Here is a 12731-nt window from a genome sequence, read left to right as displayed (position 1 = left end):
GATATTAGATAACGGGACCATACTTGGACAGCCAGATTCCTTTCCACTTTTTATTCCTGACTGCCTCATGAATAACATGGCTAAGGCGCTTAATACAAATAACAAACAAATAGGGGAGATAAAGTCACCTTGCAAAATGCCCATGTTAGGCTTAATACAGTCCAATTGCTCAGCACCCCACAAGATTCCCAGCTTCGGGGTAGTGACACATTCCATAATGTTCCGCATCCATTTCTCATTAAATCTCGCCTTATGCAGCGTATCGGCAATAAACCTCCAAGAGAGTCGATCGTACGCCTTCTCCAGGTCGATCTTAATCGCCATATATAGTGTCCATCTTTCATTTCTTACATCTCATTGAGTGAAGAACTTCTTGGTATACAACCACATTATCCAAAATTTTTCGGTCTGGTACAAAACTACTCAGCTCCGGGCCAATCAAGTTCCTCATAACGTCTTTAATACAGTTTGTCATAGCTTTGATAACATAGCTGATAAGTCAATTTTGATTGGTTTGACTAAATTTGGTTGGTTTGACTGCTCAATTTGCTGCGTTAAGTATTTGGTGAAGTAACTTATTACATTAGCTTATTAGGGCAATAAACCAAAATCTGAAAAACTAAGAAGGGTAGAGTTTTTGGTTAGCTAATTGGCCTTAATTATGAAATGACCATTTATCCTTGTTATCCCTAACATGTATCTCTCTTAATGTTGTTCATCTGCCTTACCTCTTTTTCTTTTTGTTTCCATAACGACAATAATAATTTTTTTTATTTAACTCATAAGTTTGGTTTAATTATAGTTTGATTTGGTGGCTTTCAAAAAATAAATAAATAAAATTTATAAAAGTAATTTAAGAGTTAATAAATTGGTACAATATGTTTATGTCCTTATAAGTCATTTTACATACAATCAGCTAAAAGTAAACAATTAATTTACTAAACATTTTTTTTTACAACCAACTAATACTATCAGCTGGTCAAACCAATTAACTCAATCAACTATCAACTATCAGTCATTTGTCAAACACCCTCTCTCTCTCTCTCTCTATATATATATATATATATATATATATATATATATATATATATATATATATATATATATATATGTATGTATGTATGTATGTATGTATGTATGTATGTATGTATGTATGTATGTATGTATGTATGCGTGCATACGTTGTGCAAGAGTTGAAAAAACAGGGCAATTTTTTTTCATTTATTTATTTTTCCTTCATCATTTTCAATTGAGAAAATACCTAAAATGGTCCCTCGACTATAGCTAAATTCACAAATTGGTCCTCGACTTTCAATTTCAACCAATTAAGTCCTTAACTTTGTAATTTTAACACAATTTGGTCCTCTGTCTATTTGACCGTTTGTTGACTGTGATTTTTGAGGATATATATGTAATTTCATGGTCCATCGTCGGGTTTTTAAGGTTCCGGTTGCATTTCCAGACTGCACTGTTACATTTGAATCCATTGCCGAAAGCAATCTACCAAATCCGGTCGCTTTTCTTCATCCTCCCTTTGGATTCAATGTAGTTGAGTTCATACCAGAGCGAAGAAGACGACGTGTTTCCGAACCGGTGCAACGTCATCCTGGAAGCCTCCACGTGCTCCGACGAGAGCTGAAGGTTCTTCTGGAGATCTTCGATCACGGTCAACAAATGGTCAAATAGATGGATGACCAAATCGTGTCAAAATTGCAAAGTTAAGGACTTAATTGGTTGAAATTGAAAGTTGAGGACCAATTTGTGAATTTAGCTATAGTCGATGGACCATTTTAGGTATTTACTCTTTTCAATTCTAAAAAACAAAAGTAGAATTTCATAATTTTGATCTCATTGCAAAGTAGAAAAATTAATAAATCAAACAAAGTAATTGGGATTAAATTTGATAGTAAGGTTACAACCTATAAACCAAAAGCTCCATCAGTCCATTGTATTATTTTTTTTTTTTAGTAAAAGAGTTCAATATGTAGTATTGTATTAGTTTTATTACTGTTATTTACATAAAAAAAAATACTTAATTTTAAAATAATAAATTTTTAATTTTTTTTTTTTAAAAGCATCTATCATTCTATCCTCCGATAACATTATTATTTGCATAAAAACCCTAACATCAATTCAAAAGAAAATGCCGGAAACCCTAATCTGAATAATTTTGCCTTTCCTTTTTCCTATTTTCCTTATTTGCTCTTTTATTTTTTTTATTTTTTTAATTTAAATTATTTCTTCACACCTGTTTGGACACTCAAAGCCAACCCTAACCCAGAACCCGCTCCGGCGCTCCCCCTGTCCTCACCGCTCTGTTTCTCTCTCTCTAAATTTCTCTTTCTCTCTCTTCACTTTTTTCTGTAATTTTGGCAGATTATTTTCCCTATTTTTTTTTAAAGCAATGGAGGTGGGTGGTTTGAGCTCAGAAGTGCCTGCCCTGACGGAAACTGTGGTGATGTCTGTGTTGGAAGCTGTGGTTGCTGAGACCCTTTTGGTTGCTCAGAGATCTGTTGCCTGTCTGTTCATACTGGTATACACTACTTCTCATTCGCACTGGGTTTTTGTGAAGCTTTGTTTTTTATTTTATTTTATGTGGGATTTTGTTTTCTTGCTCTGTTTTTTCCCATTTTTAGCTTCTCTGAACTCCCTTAGTTTATCTTCCTTGTAAAAAAGTTTAATTTTTATGGTGTGGGTGTTTGATTTGCTCCCAATTTCTTCGTTTTGTGCTTGTAAAACACATGTTAAATGCCTCTTTTCTTGCAAAACTTTGTTTTTATGCTGTGTATTTGTAAACGAACTTGTGGAAGGGTTGACAATTCAGTTTTTCTCTGCTTTGTAATTGATTTGGAAGGGTGCTGGTTAGCTTGGATTTTGCTCCTTTCTGTTGTTTTGGGCAAACTTTGAACAGGTTGTTCTGTTGAGGAAATAACAGTTTTTGTTTACTTGCTACACTGGTTTTTAACTCCAAGTACAATCTTTTTACATAGGATATAAGTCAATTCTCCTTGAAAACAGATGGGATATTGGTGCATTGACTCCTAAAACTCAAACTTGGATTTCACGAATTTGGGCATTCAATAATATTTAGAATGACACATAACTAGTAGATCTATTTAACATATTTGTATGCTAGTTTCTGTTTTTTGGTTTCTTCAAAAGCAATTGGTCTGTGCTTCTAAAAATTTAACTCTGCAAGTACTTATCTCCCTTTTTGGGGGAAAAGAGTGGTAAAAGTTTGGTTAATAGTTGACTTTCACCCCATGTAACTCAGCTGTACCTCTCAAGAAGAGTTCTCTTTTCAATAAAGTAGTCGTGCTATGAAACCCTTTTCTCGTTTACTTTACGTGTTTAGTGGTTGGTGGAAGCAAATTGCTCATTCTCAGGACTGGACATAGCTTGGCACATTAATCTCAGAATGCGTATATGTTCTATACTTCTACTCCTTTCCATCTTATCAGATATTCAGTGGCAACAAATCATATAGATCCTGCTTTTGTATCCACTTTGATGTTATTATCTTAGATATGAAATAGATTTAGTTGCCAATTTACCATGCTATAACTAATCCTATCTAATGTGTAAATTAATTGTTTTTTTTTTTTTTTTTTTTTTTTTTTTGTATCTGTTGTATGGGTGTTGGGTGTGATTATTTATTGGCATCTACCAACTGTTTGTACATGTAATTATGTGAATTCTGCAAAGAAGAAAGAATCAGGTTGAATGGAATAAAGATAGCAATGAAGGCTGTGTTATGTTAACTCAATATATAGAGTCTATGAATAGTAATACAGTCTGACGGTTGCACAGCTATATGTGAGGACAAAGCAAGAAATAATGACATAAATTTAAGTGTATAACTATTATACAAAGGCAGTTCTTGATCTTCTTTGTTTTATATATATTTTGTTTGGTGGTGTTTCTTCAATCTTCTGTCATTTCAAATCTGGATTGTTCTCTTCCACAAATTCATATTCTGATTTTCATCCTTAAATTGTTTGCTATATGAATTTCTTGAATATGGTACTTTTTGTCTTTATAGTTGCCATTACTTACTTTCATTTATTACCCACTGGACGGGAACATCCTGTTTCTTCGTGTTAGATTCCCTTATAATTTATACATGTTGACTATGTTTCCAGACGGGATGCCTTCTGAGGAACAATGGTGCATTGCCAGATCTGTCAGGGGTGGAACAAAGGTAAGAATCATCTTTATTGTTATGTTACATCCGAGAAGTGTAAATATCCAGAAGAACTGAGTTGAGATGATGCATTAAGGTTTCCCTTTGAGGAGCTCCACAAAAAGAACGAAGCTGAGGTTGAGAATAAAGATGGCAGTGATACCGAGGATGACGATGAAGATGACGATGGTGATGGCGATGAACAGGATGATGATGATGCTGGGGATGAAGACTTCTCGGGTGAAGAAGGGGGAGGAGATGATGACGATGAAGGGGATCCCGAGGAAGATCCCACAGCCAACGGAAATGAAGGCAGCGACGATGATGATGAAGACGATGATGGAGACGAGGACGAGGACGGTGACGAGGAGGACGAAGAAGAAGAGGACGAGGAGGACGAAGAGGACCAACCACCCGCCAAGAAGAGGAAGTGAAGGTGTTTTAGATGATGTTCATTCTACCTGCCTCCATGTAATGGTTGGGATTATTATATCTTAGTAACTAGGACCCAAGTTTAGCTTTGTCTGGCTCTTTGTAGCTTAGGAAATTGACCATCCTTGTTTAGACTGTGAACTGCTTTTATTATGTGAGAGATTGTTGTGACTTATGGTATATGTTCCATTTGATTCACTTTAGTTGCATTGCATTATTGATCAACTCTTATCATATTTTCTGATGGCTAATGGTGGCTTCCAGCCAGTGAACATAGGTTGTGTATATGTAATCCCCTTTGCAAGTTCACGAACTGACATTAAAGTCTTTCTATCAGAGAGATGCTCAATCATCTCCTTCTCTTGCTGAACCATTTGTTCGGTCTCACTCACCTCCTTCTTTAGCTGAGTAGCCTTCACAAGCAAACTTGGCTTTGCCTCAACTTGTTTTATCTTTTCAGCTTCCCCTTACGCTGGAGAATCTTTTGTGCCTCAAGTTTCCTGCGCTTTGCAACAGGAACATACTCAACATAATCGCCATCCTCCTCAATCTCATTCGGAGATGGCGTTTTGGATGCGATCATTGATGCCTTCCTCCTCCTCGATAAGCGACTCGGAGAAGCCGTTTTTGGAGGAATTATCCGGGGAGAGCTTGACCGAATGGGGATTGGGGATTGGGGATTGGCCGATGTGATCATTCGTCACGATGGAGAATGGCCGAATGGGGATTGGGGATTGGGGATTCTGATTACTCGTTAGGGTTCCGAATTTTCTTAGTTAAACTAATCACTAATTTGTTTGTTTGTTACTGAGTATTAGGCCTCTATATATGTGAGTTAAATTATGATTTTCTTATCCTAGTCTATCTAAGATTTTGCTAGTATATATATCTCTCCTATTTTAGTATATCTAAGACTCTCCTAGTATATATATCTCTGTTATTAATTAAGCTAGATTTCTTTTTAATAGCTGACGGATCTATTAACTTGTCAAAGATTAGGGTTTCTCTTCATTAGTGTTGCATTAATTTGGTAGACCAATGTTATTTCCACTCAAATGACCATAGGAGTCATTTTCATTAAGTTTTACTACATATTACAACTTCTTTAAATTGGGTCTATTCAGCCAAACACCTTGTGCTCAGATAGCACCTCTGTGACTCCTTTCGAGGGAAAATTACAGGATCGAATTTCGGTGGTGGAAAATTGACTTTTTGTGCTTTAATAATTAGAGAAAGTATAGACTCTAATAGTTAGAGAAAGTATAAAACAGATGCTACCACAGAAAACATGTGGAGGAGATAAATTGTGTGATATGTCTCAACTCTCAAGTGACTTACAATTAACCAAATACTTATACATAGTAGTATCTTAATAATGAAGTCAAATTCATACATTTATTTCAATCCTTCGTAAGATTATAAGTGTAAATTCTTTTTTTTATCCTTAGTATGATGGGATCCAACGGCCTATTTGCCTTATACTATCGTAATGGAAAAAGTAATATGAAGTCCTAAATTCCAAAGTCAAAATCAAGGACCTTGTGGTCCAATGGTACTAAGTTGTTCTCCTATATGAGAGGCTCGTAATGGAAAAAGTAATTTGAAGTGCTAAATTTCAAAGTCAAAACCAAGGACATTGTGGTCCAATGGTACTTAGTTGCTCTCCTATATGAGAGGCTCGTAATGAAAAAGGTAATATGAAGTGCTAAATTCCAAAGTCAAAACCAAGGACCTTGTGGTCCAATGGTACTAAGTTGCTCTCCTATATGGGATGTTCGTAATGGAAAAAGTCCCAATGGTACTAAGTTGCTCTCCTATATGGGATGTTCGTAATGGAAAAAGTAATATGAAGTGCTAAATTCCAAAGTCAAAATCAAGGACCTTGTGGTCCAATAGTACTAAGTTACTCCCTTATATGGGAAGTGATGAGTTTGAGTCTCGGTGGAAGCATAGTAGCTTGTATTTGTGGATATATTCCCTTGTAAAAGAAAAGAAAAAAAAAAAAAACTTGAATGATCATTTATCTTAAGGGACAATTATTTTCTTTTATTTTTATTTTTACTAAACTTTTGACCAGAGAAACCGGAACACGATAAGAGTAGGATTTCGCCTTATGTCCACTATTGTTCTTTTAACCATCGAAATACATGTAAAAGTATAATTATACCATTCAATTCAAAAAAAAAAAAAAAGTGTAACTAGTTCTCAATTGTCTAAAATTACGCAATTCAACCAAATTTGACATGTTCCTCAGGTCAGGTCACTAATGGCAGTGGTCATTCTATTAAAAAATTTTATTTTAAATTTATTTTAATAATTCTAAATAAAATAAAATAAAAACAAAAAAAAAAAAAAACCACCCCTCCTATTTTCTTCTGATCGTCTCCAACCGGAGACAAAGATTTGGAAGATTTTTTTTTAATTTTATTTAAAATTATTAAAATAAATTTAAAAATAATAAATTTTTAATAGGATGATTGTCACGTCAACGATAACATGAGAAACATGTCAAATTTAATCAAATTGTATAATTTTTTACAATTGAGAGATCTAATTGCACTTTTTTTTAATTGATTGATCTAATTGTACTATTGTATGTAGTTCGGTGACTAATTTGAACCTTTTTTCAAAAAAAAAAAAAAAAAAAAAAAAAAACTTTGAGCTAAAGCTATTAAAACTTTTAACTTTTTTTTTTTTTAATAATCTAAATTTCCTAACTTCGTGGAATTATATTCTTATTTTTTAAAGAAGTTGCTTATATGCTTCTTTATATTGTCGCTTTAAGAAAATCTTGTTGCTAAATTCCAGGTCAAATAATCATTCCTATATACGGAAGGGATTAGCTGCAGCTAGTTTCTTTTATGGCAAAAACTTTAGTGAGAACGTCTCCCGATACTTGTCTGTTAGATGAGTTGAATCAAGATAAAATATAATACTTATAATAGCAAATATAATACTAAACTAAAAATAAAATGTTTATTACTTATATGAGAAAATATAATGCGTTTGAAGATAAATATAATACTTTTACATTTTGATATAAAAATATTACATTTTTCTTTAAAAGTACAATATGTCAACATTACTTAGGGAAAATATAATACGGAGTATTTTTTATGAAAAAAGTAATACTTTTACATCAAAACATAAAAGTATTACATTTGTCATAAAAAGTATTATGTTTTCTCTTGTAAGTACAAATATTTTATTTATAATTTAGTATTACATTTGCGGCAATTTATATCCTACACCACGGCGCGCGTTGCACTATGCGCCCAGATGCAAAACGACGTTGTTTTAATTTTTTTTTTTTGAAATTTCCTGCCCCAGTGAATGGCAGTAGTTTTTTCTTTAAAAAAAACCCGCTGTTCAATAATGTACATAATGTTATACTAGAATACACATAATGTTATACATGAATGTACATAATTATATAACAAAATATACATACTCTTTTTAAAAGATAATACACATAATCTAACATAATACATAATAAACATAAACTTTTATCATAATACACATCAACTCTTAACATAATACACACAAATTTTCTGATTCGGATATACATAATTGTATAAAAAGTATGTACATAATTGTATAAAAAATACACATAACTGTATGAACCAATACACATAACGTTGTGAACAAATACACATAACATTGTGAACAAATACACATAATCTCAACAACTTCCTACCGCGCCTCCCAACACTACCCCAAAACGACGTCGTTTTGGGAGGCACGCGGCGCACAGTGCTATGTGCGCCGTGGTGTAGGATATAACGATTGTACATTTGCTAATATAAGTATTACATTTGCATATTGACTCGACCCAACCCAACTTATCTCACGAATAAAGATCCGTGAGACAGTCTCACACAAGTATGACCATTTTTCTTTAATTAAAAAAAAATGCTATTTGAGCTGAAATACTAGGGTCCAACTACTTTGCTTTCTTATAATATGGTTAAATATTGTTAAATTTCAAAGTCAAATGCCAAGTTAATATTTCAAATCCTTTGTCAATAAGGGCAATGCTTAAAGTCAACAACTCAACAACCCCTCACCCCCCCCCCCCCCCCTCCCTCTCTCTCTCTCTCTCTCAATAATTGATGAAAGGGAAAATTATAGTACTACACGCATACAATCTCCAAAATTATAAACAGTCAACCTAAGTCCTAAGCAAAAATGATTAAATAAATAAAAAGAAAAATAAAAATAAAGATTTGTGGGACGTAAGAAAGCATTTGGTTCAAACATCAGAATAAGAATTGTAATAGGATTTTAGTAGATGTACTTTATTTGTTGGATAGTAATTAAGAATTACAATGAAAATAAATAAACGATTAATTAATTAATAATTAAATATAAATAAAAACAAGTAAATATATACAAATATAGAATGCATCTATGTACACATACATATATGTGTAGATATATATTAAAGTATCATATTAAATCCATAAAAAATGACATTTTTATTTTTATCCTTTTTTTTTCTATTCCAATGTTCAAACAATAAAGTAAGGCTATCCACATTCCTACAATTCACTCTCATTTTAAAAAGAGAATCTTACTGTCATATCATAACATTTACAATTCAATATCATTGTCTTTACTTCCATGAAATTCTAAGTCACTTTGATAATAATATTAACAACTACAACAACATTTAAAATTATTATAAAAGAAAATAAGTAAAAAAAAAAAAAAAAAAAAAAAAAAAAAAAAAAAAAAAAAAACTCTGCCAAAACCTACCAAAACTCTCATTTGCAAGCATTTCAAGTTTTTGAAAGGCTTGCAATACATGGTAAAAAAAAAAAAAAAAAAAAAAAAAAAAACCCTGAAAAGAGATAGAGCATAATTCTCATACATGAATTTGATCTTTGTCAATAGCCTATCGATCGAGCTTGTTGCATAGGGTTTTTCTAGTGTGGAACAAGCCTAAGGGAAGAGTAATGTTTTTTATGCCATGTTGAAGAGGCAAGCCTAAAGGAAGAGTAATGTTTTTCATGATTACTAAAAGAATTTGAATCTGTTAAGAGTCCAACTTGATAAAATAAGAGAGAAAATATGAGTTTATAAGGGCATAAGTTAGACGTTGGATTCAATCTTTTAGTGTGGTTTGATCATGTGCATTATAGCCTAATTGAGTGGCTTTAGCCCAATCTTAGTTTATAAGATAATCCGGTAGCAAAAATAGACAAACAAACATGGTAATTAGTATCAAAATTTGATGGAAGGATACAAAAGTACCCAACATAACACCAACTAAATGTCAAACACATATGCTATCCATCTAGACCTCTGGGATTGAAAATAAAACTATAAAAGTAGAAAATGGAGCTCTAAGAGTAGGGTTCGAGATATATGATTATTGTAAATCATAATGCTGAAAAAATATATATGTAGTAATTTAAATGAATGAGAAATTAGCAAAAATATCACACTATTTCTTTGCAGCCAAACCAATCAAACCTGTGAGTTCAACTGAAGAATCAAAAGACTTAAATCAGAAATTTGTATTCAGTGTTTTACGCAATTTTCAATTTGTACCAATTTTTAGTGTTTATGCATATTGAGAAGTGAGAACATATCGATTCTAGAGCAATTGATACTCCCAGAGGAACAACTAAACAGCATTTTTCTTAAAATTGTCATACGATAATATAAAACACATCAAGAAGATGAAATAGCCAAGTACCAATGTAGGGGAAAATAGCTTCCTTTATTTGTTGCCATGTCTTTGATTGTTCCTCACTAGTGAGCATTACTCAACCGCATAATCTGCAGGAAATGGAAGCAAGCAAATAAGTTAATAGGGAAGGCATAGTTAGCATAGTACATTTCCAAAGCATATAGAGTAAATATATATCGTAAATACTCCTCCCAAAAGTCTCAAACTTCAAAAACGAAGTCTTTGATACAATGAATAGAAACAATTTTCACCAGACATTAAAAGTGAATAAGCGATGGTGTGTGCCAACGTTTATAGCTGCCAAATTCAACATAAACTAGATGCATCAATTCCTGAATACAAAGAAAAGAAGTACAAGGAGATGGTTCATGGTTCTAAAATAGTTCATATCTAATTTCACGTCTCCACCAAAATATCACCAGACAAAAAAAAAAAAAAAGAACCAGAATGGAGACACGCTGCCACAACTACTACACCATTCGAACCCTCCTGCGTCCCTAATTATGGCTCGACTCGCCACCTACAATAACAATATCTCCCAAGTCCCAACATGATCTAGCTTAATGGCCACTAAAACAAATGTCACGAGTACTCATAACTATACATACTAAAGCACCGAAAATCTCCACTTTCGTCTAAAATGGTAGAATTCCAAGACAAATATTAGTACACTATGTAGTTGGTTGGAAAGCGGCTACAGGAAGTCACAATACACAACTTTATCAGTCTGGTAAAGATGATTTTCATGGTGGTCAGTGATACAAATGGTTAAGAACAATGGAATGAGGATTACAACCCATCCTTGTTCCAATGTTGTATTATACCAACTGGTACATATAGTTCTAAGAAAAGTAAGAAACGAGCATACAATTCATATCCATATCACATGCTAGCACACACTCCACGGTTTTTATTTCCACCAAAATAAAATCTTGAAACTGAAAAGATATGAATGCAAAAGGCAATTTCTTCAGAGGCCACACACAAATGAGAGGAGATAATAGCCAAATAACACTTGGTGAATACTGGCAACTTCCAATGTCAAAATGTTGACTACAGACTACTATAGTCTCCCAAGTTATTAGCATTTGTCAATTACAAAACTGTATAATATAATATACACTGTAAAAGACAAGCCCATAATGAACACAGTTATAGGATGTAATCCAATGAATACATAGGAACATAAAAAGCATCACAACTCAAATAACTTTTGAATGATTTATAGGAATTCTTGAAATTGACTTACTATACATACTAAGGCAACTTCCCTGCCCTGAAAGTTGCAAACTTGGACTTCTCAGAATAAGAATACTCAACCCCATTCTCCTTCAAGAATTCCTCAATCATCCCCTTTACTTTATCTGGTTCCGTGCTCTCACATTCAATCTCATATAGAGTGCCGAAATCGTACATTGTTTCATCTACTTCTAACTTCACACCTTTCCACTCATACACATTCCTCACATTCCTAAACCCTCCTAACCCCACAAATCCCGCTTCCCCGAGTTGGAATTCCTGCTTTGCTCTCCTCAAAATTCTCGAATCCACCTCAATTAACTTCGCCGGATTCTCAACGCACTCGTACCCGATTTTGGGGTCCAGTTCCTCCTCATCCTCCTCGACTCTACTCACGCCGTTGACTAGTACCGCTTTTGCCTTGAGGGAGACGACACACTTGGGGGATTCCGAGTTCTCGTAGAACCGGAGGCGGAGAACGGCACGCTGAGAGCTGAGCTCCGCCGCCGCGCCGTCGAAGAAGGTGTTGCGTTGGTGGTGGGTTTGGATGTGAAACGGAGTGAGAAGCGAGAGGAGCTTTCGGTGCGAATCGGCATCAGGCAATCGGAGCTTGACTTCAATCTCCATCTTTACAAAATGCAGTAGGCGCCGGGTGGTTAACGATGATGTAGTGGAGACGCCGAGATGGTGACGGTGACGGCGGCGCGTTTTCAGTCTTTTTACGAGTTCCTTTTAATTTTATAGTAGAAAGTAGAAACTAGGACCTTTTATTAACTACTCCGTAAAAATTTTCTCCAATTTTTCTGAAAAAAACTGTAGAATTAGTAAATACGGAGTAGAAAACTACAAAAAGATATTTAGTAGCACAATTTTTATTTTGAAAATTAAAAATATATTTTAGTTTTCTAGAAAATAGAGAATTTTTTAAAGTTATTTTTAAATGAAAAATAAAATCATCTGAAACACAAAGACTTGAAAGTCCAACCCGGGTACCATTAGACCACATAGTCTTGGTAAATCATCTATTATCTATTTGACTATATATGACTATTAATTTTTTTACGTACATTCCGTGAATAGAATAATGCTAAATACTTATTTTTAAATAAGTATTTCATATATATCAATGCAAGATTATATAAGAGATGTTCATGCATATGTATTTGAATGTTGAATTGT

At 33.6% G+C, this 12731-nt stretch overlaps 2 protein-coding genes across 3 annotated transcripts; one reads left to right on the top strand and one right to left on the bottom strand.

Moving 5' to 3' along the window:
* The first annotated feature begins 2243 nt into the window (after positions 1–2243).
* Positions 2244–4844, top strand: LOC109178791 (nucleolin). The gene is made up of 3 exons (XM_019328352.1): positions 2244–2533; positions 4143–4201; positions 4281–4844. Exons 1-3 carry the CDS (start codon positions 2405–2407, stop codon positions 4615–4617), a joined length of 525 nt encoding a protein of 174 aa, XP_019183897.1. The 5' UTR covers positions 2244–2404; the 3' UTR covers positions 4618–4844.
* Positions 4845–10100: 5256 nt separating this feature from the next.
* On the bottom strand, positions 10101–12305 carry LOC109178790 (triphosphate tunel metalloenzyme 3-like). Of its 2 annotated transcripts, none has more exons than XM_019328351.1 (2): positions 11572–12305; positions 10101–10402 (listed from the first exon to the last, which is right to left on the bottom strand). In XM_019328351.1, coding segments are annotated over exons 1-2 (609 nt in total). In that variant the 5' UTR covers positions 12180–12305; the 3' UTR covers positions 10101–10401. The 2 variants fall into 2 exon arrangements, with proteins under 2 accessions (XP_019183896.1, XP_019183895.1); XM_019328350.1 differs by having other exon boundaries at positions 11563–12302.
* Positions 12306–12731: the final 426 nt, after the last annotated feature.

Source organism: Ipomoea nil, unplaced genomic scaffold (assembly GCF_001879475.1).
Source record: "Ipomoea nil cultivar Tokyo-kokei standard unplaced genomic scaffold, Asagao_1.1 scaffold0869, whole genome shotgun sequence".
Lineage (NCBI taxonomy): Eukaryota > Viridiplantae > Streptophyta > Magnoliopsida > Solanales > Convolvulaceae > Ipomoea > Ipomoea nil.
This window is presented reverse-complemented; position numbering and strand designations above follow the sequence as displayed.